Source organism: Acinonyx jubatus, chromosome X (genome assembly GCF_027475565.1).
Source record: "Acinonyx jubatus isolate Ajub_Pintada_27869175 chromosome X, VMU_Ajub_asm_v1.0, whole genome shotgun sequence".
NCBI classification, from domain to species: domain Eukaryota; kingdom Metazoa; phylum Chordata; class Mammalia; order Carnivora; family Felidae; genus Acinonyx; species Acinonyx jubatus.
In genome coordinates, this window is record NC_069389.1 from 58,294,569 (window position 1) to 58,306,377 (window position 11,809).

At 33.1% G+C, this 11,809-nt stretch overlaps 1 protein-coding gene across 2 annotated transcripts in view; it reads left to right on the top strand.

Moving 5' to 3' along the window:
- CHIC1 (cysteine rich hydrophobic domain 1) overlaps positions 1–10,573 on the top strand; it is a 75,662-nt gene extending 65,089 nt beyond the window's left edge. The window contains exons 4-6 of one of the 2 annotated variants that reach the window (XM_027053718.2): positions 2,442–2,498; positions 2,755–2,814; positions 4,381–10,573. In XM_027053718.2, the coding sequence (XP_026909519.1) occupies positions 2,442–2,498; positions 2,755–2,814; positions 4,381–4,431 (168 nt within the window). In that variant the 3' untranslated portion in view covers positions 4,432–10,573. The remainder of the gene's footprint in view (positions 1–2,441; positions 2,499–2,754; positions 2,815–4,380) is intronic. The other variant, XM_027053715.2, reaches the window with a different exon arrangement.
- The last annotated feature ends 1,236 nt before the right edge of the window (positions 10,574–11,809 follow it).

Here is an 11,809-nt window from a genome sequence, read left to right on the forward strand (position 1 = left end):
CTGGGTTATTTAGGCAGGTGTGGGTGAAATCTAACTGATCAGCAGGACATGGTGAGCCCAGCGTCCTCCTAGGCCACCATCTTCCCACCACCACCTCTTATTTTTGTCTATACCTTCTAGTACAAGTTGAATAAAACTAGTGGGAGGAGACATTCTTGTCTTTTTCTGATCTTAAGAGGAAAAGAGTCTCTCCATTAAGTATATTAACTGTAGTTTTTTGTAGATGCTCTTTATCAGGTTAAGGAAGTTCACATTAATTCCTAGGGTTTTTTAGGATTTTTATCATGAATGAATATTGGATTTTGTCCAATGTTTTTTCTAAATCTATGAAGATGATAATGTCATTTTTGTCCTTTATTCTACTAATACAATGTATTGCACCAATTTATTTTTATGTTCCTGAAATAAATTCCACTTGGTTATGATATATAATCTTTTTCATATGTTGTTAGATTCAGTTTGCTAGTATTTTGTTGAGAATTTTTTGTTTATGTTCATGGTATTATTTCCTCTATGACTGTTTGGTAGAATTCATCATTAAAACCATCTGGGCCTGGATTTTTCTTTGTGGAAAGATTTATAATTACTAATTCAATCTCTTTATTTGTTACCCATCAGATTTTGTTTACAGAGATTCTATCAAGTATAGTAGCTCCAAGGTATACTCTAGCTGGCATTGTTGCTGATCTGACCCAATGTGAATTAACTGAATACAATTGCCATTGATTTTTAACCTACATAGTTGAATGAATAGAAGTTTCTTATGTGTTGGTGCTTTGGAAATCATTTCAGATACTGGTTTGTAAATCATTTAATTTTAGGAAGTAATTTTAAATTTTTTTTTTTTGCATGTGGAAAAAAATTTTTTTTTAATATATGAAATTTATTGTCAGATTGGTTTCCATACAACACCCAGTGCTCATCCCAAAAGGTGCCCTCCTCAATACCCATCACCCACCCTCTCCTCCCTCCCACCCCCCATCAACCCTCAGTTTGTTCTCAGTTTTTAACAGTCTCTTATGCTTTGGCTCTCTCCCACTCTAACCTTTTTTTTTTTTTTTTCTTTTTTCCTCCCCCTCCCCCATGGGTTCCTGTTAAGTTTCTCAGGATCCACATAAGAGTGAAACCTTATGGTTTCACTCTTATGTGGATCCTGAGTAATTTTAAATTTTAACAGTGCCTTTTTATCAGAAACCTAATAAAAGTCTTCCAATTAAGAGTTGAAAATGTGGGGGTGCCTCGGTGGCTCAGTCGGTTAAGCGTCCAACTTTGGCTCGGGTCATGATCTCATGGTTTGTGGGTTCAAGCCCTGCGTCAGGATATGTGCTGACAGCTCAGACATCTGGAGCCTGCTTCAGATTCTGTGTCCCCCTCTCTCTCTGCCCCTCCCATGCTCATGCTCTGTCTCTCTCTGTCTCTCAATAATAAATAAACGTTAAAAAAATAATAATAAAAATAATAGAGTTGAAATGTGTAATATTGTTCTATTTTAATTATCTTGAAGTTTTATAAACTTTTCTTCCTCTCTACAAAATACATACAACTCCAAATAGAGAAATTCAGCCTCTGTCCCCTTGTTTAGGACAGTGCTACTTCTCATTCATATTTTTTCCTCTAAGTACAAGTTTTCTGACTGGCTCTTTTTTGTTTTATTTTTAAAATTAATTAATTAATTAATTTTGAGAGAAATAGAGCATGAGCAGGGGAGGGGCAGAGAAAGAGGGAGAGAGGGAGAATCCCAAGCAGGCTCTGCACCATCAGCATGGAGCTTAACACAGGGCTTGAACCCATGAACCATGAGATCATGACCTGAGCTGAAACCAAGAGTCAGATGCTTAACCAACTGAGCCACCCAGGCAACCCCTGACTGGCTGTTTTTAATATGTTCTTTTCAATGGAAATTCTGATATATGTTGACTTGTTTTATTCAACTTGTAGACCTCTAGTGACTACTGTATCCCAGGCATTGTGATAGGAGCTCTGATAGGAAAACTCTGTAAAGACTCAGATTAGCTTGGTATATTACATGTATATTGAAAAATTAACCCTATAAAAAGGTATATGAAAGTCAAGATTAGGTCCATAAATGGACTGCTAGCAACATTGGTAATGATTTCACAATAGTCCAGTGAATGGACTCACCACACAGAACAATTTGTACATATTTCATTTTGAAAAGCATATATTAAAAATCCATATACACGGATGTGGGTGTGTGAAGAGGTGGGGAAAGAGAGAGACCTCATAATAACAGTATAATAATTGCTCAAAATATTACTCCTCTTTTGGAAGTTTCTGTTACTTTGCTTTTTTTCTGATTCCAATAGAAAACAAAAGGAGAAAATAATGGGATTTTACAAACAAGCAGAAAAATACAGATACACATAGTTTACAAAGTTCTTTAGTTCATCTTGTAACAAAGTCTTCATTCTTTCTCTTAGACCAGAAGATCAATTCAGAAGTTATTAGAATGGGAAAATAACAGATTATATCACAAGGTAAGAAAGTTTAAACAAATAAGTGCCCCATTTATATATTTGCATTATTAAGTTGAAAAAAATGGGATTTTTTCAGGCCACAAAAGAATGAATTAGAGAATTAATATTCAATTTTAATATATATTCTTTACAAGTTATTTTTAAATGCTATGTTATATATCTTATGCTTATACCTGGATGGTTTTCAGTGATTTATTCAAATGTTATAGGTAATATAAATTGATATAGAAATTCTTAACAAACTGTACTTTCTTAGCTTGCTTTGCACTGGAAGTTGACTAAAAGGAAATGCGAAACTAGCAATATGATGGAGTATGTAAGTATGCAGTTGTTTTTAGTTACTTTCTTTTGGATTCCATTCTAAATTTTTTTAATGTCTTTATTTATTTTTGAGAGATAGAGCATGCGCATGAGCCAGGGAGGGGCAGAATGAGAGGGAGACAGAATCCAAAGCAGGTTCCAGGCTCTGAGCTGTCAGCACAGACCTGGACTCAGGGCTCGAGCTCATGAACCTTGAGATCATGACCTGAGCCAAACGAAGTCAGACACTTAACCAACAGAGCCACCCAGGCGCCCCTGGATTCCATTCTAAATGTTACATTTCACTATGCTTATCATTTGTCACTTCTTCTTTCTACCTTTTTCTCCTCAGCCTGAGCTTTTGTCAGTTGAAAAATGGAGGTTTCCTTCCATCTTCTTTAGATCTGTAGGCAACATAAAATATCTTGAAACCTAGGAATTACTTAGATCTTAGAAAAATTTCAGTTTGTATGCTCCAGTGAAAACATTGCACAGCCTTAATTTTCTTTCAATATAAGTGCAGACCATCACATGATGATGGACACAGCTGCTGTTGAACAACATATTTCTAAATGTTATCTTGTCAAAACTTGCATAAAGTAGGAATTGAGTTCTGAATTCTGGATTCACGTTCCTGGCTTTTTTTCTAAGCTGACATTTAATTTTTAACAAAGAAATTATAGGTTCTATTTTTTTTTTAATGAAAGCTATGCAGTCTTAATCACAAAACACAAATTCACATATAGCCAAAGTGACAACTACAACATCATTAACACTCAAAAGATATGAAATTTATCTAAGCTTCAAGTTGCTGACATGTAGTCTGTATTTAATACATAAACGTTCCTTTTCTGTTTCATAAATAACGATTATTACATTATCTTTCTCCACTTTGAAAAGCTTAGGGGAAAAAATGTGCAAATGACTGACCACAAATCTCAAATCCACTATAGGCAAAAACCTTATATAAAATATTACAAATTTATACATTAAATTTATAAGTAAAATATTAAATATAAATTTAACATATACATTTATACAAGTTTATAAATATCTTAGGTTCTTATTACTGTATTTTCAACCTTTAATTAAAATATTTTAATCAATCCATTTGGATATTTCATTATTTTTTATAAACAACTTATAAAAGATAGTAGGAACCGATATCAGTTGCTTTAATTGAAAATATGTACATATAATATATAGAAAAGGTATTTTTTCCAATCTATATAACAGTTTTAACCTCTTCTACTTTGTTAAAAAAAAAAGAGGGTAGGAGGTGAAGAAGGACATAATAATGTAAGAGGGTTTGCATTTCTGCAGTTAAATAATTATTGTAAATTAAGTCATAGAAACTGTTAGCTACAATAAGTAGTTATGTTTGCCAGTTTAATTTAATTGCCAGTCTAATGATAACTTGTAGTAAATCCTTTTTATAACTGTTTTATATATTTAACTTACTTTATACTAGAGGACCAAAACACAGTCCTGTGAAAAATGATTATAGACTTTCTGGGTTATATATGTTATAGTAAATGCAAATTATTTTATCAATATATTCTTGTTTGTTTTTATTTTACAGGTTATACTAATAGAATTCTTACCAAAATATCCCATATTTCGACCTGACTGAGGAATTTTATTCAGTCACTTCTGTGTTACTTGTCATTTCCTACCCTTAGTGCCTTGTAGATGATTTTGGAATGAAGATGGTCTCCTTTGCTCTGTTCAACTTATTCTTTATTTCTTATTCTTATTCTTTAGAATATTCTCCTTACTCTTTTATTTATGTTGGTTTTAGAAGAAAATTTGCACATCTTTTTTTGTTGTTGTTAAATGAGGCTTGTGTTTTGCACTTTCAATTTTTAAATAAATACACAGAGACTTATATGTATATATATAGTTGCCACTAAAGATAAAAAACATCAGTGCCGGTGTTTCAAAAAAAAAATTTGTTCTGAGCATGCTGCCTTATAATTTTCATACTCACTGTTTCTTAAATATGCATCATTTTTCTAGGCTATTTAATGCTCTGTAATCCCTTACTGGACATAAGTAAATAAGCTTTTGGTAGCTTTTAGAAATGGTTTTACTCTTACTTGCTTTTAAAGGACATGCGATTAATAGCACTGGTTTTGTCCTGCACTTTGCTAAATTATCACTTATGTTAGTGGATAAAATATTTAAACTCTTAAAAGACTTGTAAATATTGTCTCTTTGCATAACAAAATGTGATATGCCATGGTTTACAGAATGTAATATTACTCTTACTGTATTGCCAACAAATCTGCATAGATTTTAATAAGAATGAAGTTTGCAAGCATCCTTTTGAATGTATAGACTGTTAACATGTTTTATGGCAGAGCCATGAGTTTGTTAAAATTTCAGGTGTAGGGCAGGATTGCCCTTTCTAATGAGTGGATTAAAATTGAAGTTGTTGTCTGAGATATTCTGCATTGCACCTGAAACCAAGAACCTTACTTTTTCCATTTAATTTAATAATATCCATTTTGTCCTCCACTCCCACCCCCCCAAAAATTCATTTGATATCCAACCAACACATTTCACAGCCTCGCTGTACTTATTTCCTGTTATGTATCCTTTCCCCCTTTTGAAAATATACCCAGTTATCTTTAAGGAGTATTTCAACATTTCAGATATCTTGGGAGGTGTCTAGATCTTCATGAAAGCCACTGCTAATCCCTTTTTGGAGTTCTGATATTCTGCTTTGGGAAAGAGGGAGAGGTAATTGAGAAGAATTAAATTAAAGAATACATAGTGGCTGATTCATAATTGATAAAATATTCTTTATATTTTTGATGATCTTTTTTAAACATTTAGGTATTATTAATGAGGAAAGACAAGTACTTATACAAAAAGTATTTTAGTTTATAAATTCACCACACATGTAGCCTTTTCACTGACATGTACATATTTCTCTTTCTCCTCCCAAGTAAGATGAGTGAGAACACCACACTTAATTTGAATTTTTAACATAATTAAAGCTTTATATTGTGTTAATTGAACTGCAAATGTATGCCTGTATATAGGCATTATTTGTAATTCCTATTGCTAAAAAGAAATTAAAAGTATCTGAGACTGAATAATATCCTATTTGTCATCTTACTAGTTTTAGTAAAACTTTTTGGACAAACGTTTATCCCAGTGAACAGAACAGTCATTTCTTCATAAAAGGTCAAGTCTTTAAAGCCATTTTTAAAATTTATGCCTAATTTGAAATCCACGGTCCTGGACCAATAGAAGAAGAGGGGAAAAAGCGACACTGTTTGATCTATGACTGTAATTGTTTGCACACTTTTCCACCTCCCTCTGTAGAACCCCATTACCCCCATGCCACCAAGCCATCCAGAATCTTTAACTTTTAATATGTGTGCCTGTAAATATCATTTGTCTGTCTGCTGCAAAATTAAATATGTATTTTTATAGACAAGGTGGAAACCTCTAAAAATGCATACCAAATGTCTTGTTTTATAGCTAAGGTCAGGGAAAAATTGTATCTGTGGTTTATGCTCCAGCTAATATTATCAGGTTTATGCTTCAAACTGTGATTGTGTAATACCAAATTGATTTCCAGAATACAACATTCCTAATTACCAATGATAGAATAATTTTAAGTGTCAATCCTTAAAATTTTATTTTTTTCTGTATACTTACAATCTGGCCATGTGATGGTCATAGTGACTTTTCTGACATGTATAAATCACACTTGGTTTTGCTCAAAGAACAGCACGAAGTGGTGAACTGTTTCTATGAAACAAATATTGAGACAGAAATTGAGTGCATCTGGAGGTGACAGAATATAACTTGAGTTACAGTAACATTTGTCATAAAAAATCATTTCCCAGCATTTGTAAACTTTTTTTTAATACCTCCTCTAGTTGCTTTTAAATGTATTATTTTATTGTTCATTATGCTGGTTGACTCATCTTATTTTCTTGAACTACTCAGAAAATACACAATTTTCTTTCTTCTTTCTTATATGACTGCTTTTCCAAACTATTTTCCTATGAAGCAGGCTGATTAGCAGTTGGGGATTTTGGAGTGCTTTGGTGGAGGGTGTTTTCTTTTCAATGAAATTGGCAGCAGTGAATGATGAAATGGCAAAGCACAATGTGGTCATTAATTACTCCCCCATTGACCTTTTTTTTCTTTTATCCTCAGGATAGAGCATACTTGGATATTTCTGTCAAGTTAGCAGAATATTTTTGTGAAAGCTGTTTTTAGGTTTAATAAAGTAATTGGGAATTTCTTTGTTACATGATATTCTTTTATGAAACCTGCTGTGGTAGTTTCCAGAGAAAATAACATCTAGTTGCCAAAGTATATAAATCTCACAAAGCTTGAAGTTGTAAGCTAAAACCATTGCTTCTTTGACTTCTGTTATGCATCTCCATCCCAATGCCCTTTTAAACAACTAACTTATGTAGAAAATGAAATTAAGCCCTAACCTTTTTCAGCTACTCTCTGTTCCCTCCTACCCACTCTATTAATTTAGGAAAGACACCATTGTAGTTGAACATTAGAAGCAGACGGAGAAGTGCCTTGTCTTTTTTGAACAAAGATAACATTTTATGTTGAAGGAACCAGAATGAATGAATTGGTAGATCATTAGATTTAAAACCATCCTTTTCAAGTATTAGAATATTTCACTAGCATATTATATTTCTTCTATTTATTATTTAAAGCATGTTTCTTTGTTTTCCCCTAATCATATTATGTTAGTGTTAAAATATTACAGGACTATCAATCACTTACAAAACTGGTATAATTCTAATGTTAGTAAATATGTAATTCAACATGGTTCTGAAAAAACAATGGTCTTTGAAGCCCTACAAAAACCCCTTAAGTATTTAATATACATACTATTTATATTATGATCTATAAACACTAATGTCTGATCAGTTAATCTGTGTTAGCATTTAGCACTCTGCCATTTTTAATGAAATTCTTATTTTTTCATAATTTGACTGACATTACATAACATTTGTAAGGCATAAAACAAGTAAGGTTTTTCCAAGTGTATGAGAGCTTTTAAAAATTATTAGCATTTTAATTTTGTTTACAAATAAACTACCACTTAAAAAAATCAAACCTCACTACTTGAACATAATACCCCAAACAATACTTCATTAGAATGAACTATGTTGACCTAGGGGGATGTAGAAATTATATACACTCATTTAACTGGAGTAGTTTCACATATGGAAATACTTTCTGCTAATTGGATTATAAGATGCCCAAATTCATCAAAGCTAAGTCCTCTTATGCCTATAAAATTCTGCTTTAAAAAAATTCATTTTGCAACAATTGTCAAATTGTTCACATTCCTTTAAATGATGAACTATTGGGAAATTTTCCACAGAAAAAGAATATATTTTGTTAATAATACTTGTTCATGTAATATGGAGACTGAAAAGGGGCATATGTATATCCTTATCTTGCCCCAAATTTCTCTTTTGTGATTCTGAGCCAGGCTTTTCATGTTGATGATGGCAACATGAGAATATATTCCATTATATGTGGACTTCATCGGATTCATACTATATGAGGAAATTATCTATTATGGGCTTTGGACAATTCACTTAAATTACATGTCAGTCTCTTTATCTATAAAGTCATGGGGTTGAACGTAGAGCTGGACAGAAAATTAGAGATGACCTAACATTCTGTGATTCTAGGAATCCTTAGGAAAATTTTATTCTACAGAATCTCAGAATGATTTTTCTCAGAACTACTACCCTTGGTGGAAATTCTCACAGTGCCTTGCACACAATAAATGTTTGATTTGCCAACTGGCTCCCAGCTCATGTGTGTTCATGTCACACAGACTCAAAGAACTGATACCTGCTAGACCTCAGCCCCTCTATGGTGATAAAAATAAGTGTAGTTTCCCTAGGAACCAAGGACTAAGGTCTGTGAGCTTTGCATATGTGGAATCTGATTATGCATTTGGTATCCAGGCAAGAATTATAACTGTGACAATAATGGAGATATGGGAGGACCTATTTTGACAATAATGTGAAAAGTTTCATATCCTGTCCAATATTTGCTTCAGTGTCTTACCAATTTCCACATCCTCAAAAAGATTTATTGGAACAAATTGATGTTAGATGGAAAGAAAAGTAGTATGGAATTCAAACCCAAATCATTCTGGTTTAATTCTTAGCTCTGCTGCTTAATTCCTCTGTACCTCATGTCCTCATTGTGGAAGTGGGGACAATAATCTGGACCTACCTCACAGGGGAATTGAGGATTTTTTTTCATATATTAATGTGCTTTTGCAGTTGACTGAAAGATATACTGAATATCATAATTTTGTCATTTCTAAACACATTCCTTTAAATCTATGTTGTTATGTTTTCTTTCTCAGTCAAACCCTACAGAACGAGTGTTGCAGTTAATCTATTTTATCAGTAGTAAATTTTGTTATTAATCCCCTATATGTTAACACGAGTAATTGTGTTATGTTAATTAATTCTTGACTTAGGGAGGAAAAGCAGGTGGATGTAAACCAATGGTTCCCAACTTGGGAAAGATAAAGATAGCAGTGGGGACATCCTTGAACCTTTTTTATATTTCAAAAAGTATACCAGGAATCATACATTTATCTATAATATTTCTGCTGCACAAGCCAACTAAGTCATTGAATTTCCATGCATTTTGTTTATATTTTTTCAATCCTGCCTAACATACTACTGGTTATCCCACACTAATCAGAAGTTGTGAATGACAATTGTTTTGATTAGTAAAAGAATGAAAAAGCCTATTGTTACATGCAGTTTAGTAAATAAAATACTTGAAAACATGGGGAAGGAATAATAAAGGGATCCCTATGGTAAAAATATTGGAAGCCACTTTTATAAAGGAACTAAGATTATTTGGCCCTCTCCACCAGGTTACTACCCAGTCCCTAAATAATGAAATGCTAGACTGTGTGTGTGTGTGTGTGTGTGTGTGTGTGTGTGTGTGTTGGCTAGATTGAGCTACATAATTTCAAGTTAGAATCTGCCTTCTGTTTTCTTCTGTTTCAGGATGATAACTGAGCTAATTTATTTGGATTGCAAATGTGGAAAGTGTTATAATATGTTCTAGCATTGGAGTAAATATCAACTTCTGAGTCTCAAAGTAGTTCTGTATATAAACTCAACATTATGAGTCTAGGCAATAATTTCTCAAATGTCCCTTTTATTCCTGCTTATTTGTTTGCTTTTATCTTGGCTTAATTTTCTTAATTTTTCCTTTTTTCTAGTAAGCAAATAGTGTAAAATTGTTTTAATGCCTGAACTTTGAACAAATTACAGATGTTTGAAATTATATAATCTACAAGCTAGTTCACCCTCCTTGGATTAACCACATACAAATATGAATCTCAGCTGCAAAAACAGGAAATTCTGGTAGCTGGAAGGTGAGCATTGATCCAAAACATCTATTTGAAAAGCCTAAGATTTCTTTTTGGCAGAGGATTCCTATGGAGACAGCTTTATCAGAAAAGAATACAAGTGGATATGTCCATTCAAACCAAGAACATTTGTGCATCTTGTATTGTTACATAGCCTGTGGAATGAATTTATTTTTCTTCCAAGTTTGAGAGTGACTCCCCTGAAAGAACTCAACCTATATACATACAGCTGTGCCAAAATGAAGGACACCTGCCTCTCTGAAACTTTCACTGCTGCTTCTGTTGTTCACTTGTCAGATATAAAATTTTATTATCTCAGGATGCAAAATTACAATAAAGCGCAAATCTATGTTAATGAATTGTGTGTTCTTTGGTGCATCCTTCTTTTCTTCCTACTCTTCCCTGTTTTCACCATTCTAAGGCTTCTTTTTAAAAGCCTTACTTAAGGCTTCCTTTTAAAAATTGTATTTTGCATATTGCCTCTTCTTGCATTTGCTAGTGTTACGTCTGACCCTGTAAGTACTTCATGCTATCTATTGGCTTTGGGGGCCTTTATTGTGCCCAGAGCTTGGTATTTAGCTAAGTAGGAATTCATTTCTAAACTACCTTGCATGCCTAGCTGTGAACTACAAAATTAAAAGTAAAGTGAAGTGGTAGTCCACCTTACTAAGCATAATTTTTAGTGTAAGAAATGTTAACATATGTCGGTACTTGGCAAAAATTTTGACCCCTCTTGTCATCAGATTGTTATACAAAATTCAAGTGTTAACATCTTCTACTTGAGTTACTACTCAAGCTATCATGCAACATTAAATTTTTTTTTAAACTATCCCAAACTTTTGCAAATTCAGCAAAGCAGCAAAATGTAACATAACAAGAAAAACTTAATGTTTCCCATCATCTTTGATAATTATACTGAATATTTTTAAAAAGACTTTAAATTTTAAAACGTTAAAGTAGAGATGACACACTTAAATCTACAGGGAAGTTTCATGTTTTGTTTTAAAGTTCTTTTGGGGGGGGGCGCCTGGGTGGCTTAGGTTGGAGCCCCACATTGGGCTTTATGCTGGCAACGTGGAACTTGCTTGGGATTCTGTCTCTGCTCTTCCCCTGCTCACTTGCTCGCTCTCTCTCTAAATAAATATACTTAGAATTCTTTTTTCAAACTTTATGAATGGAGCAAAAATCTATACTTCTTATTGATAACTTCTTGGGTGTGGTGTAGGATGCACTCTATGGGAAATACTTTCACATTACATTTTCTATTGTTGAAGACAGAAGCCACACATGTCATTAAATAATATTTAACACGTGGGATATTTACCTACCTAAAATGTAGGAAATTCTCTGGGGGATACTAGAATGCTCCAGTTGTAATTACCATAAATCGGAGTTGTGATTCCTTTTCTGTCATCTGAGTGACCTCTAGCAGAAATCAGGACACTCAGTGAGTTTGATTTTATCCATCATCCCCAAGGTCGGTTGTTAGATCAAGGTTGCAAACTAAAATGTAGTCAGTCCTCTGACAGATATGTTTTTTTGACTTGCAGAATTTTTTCACACATTTTGAATTAGTTGCCAGCACTTAAAA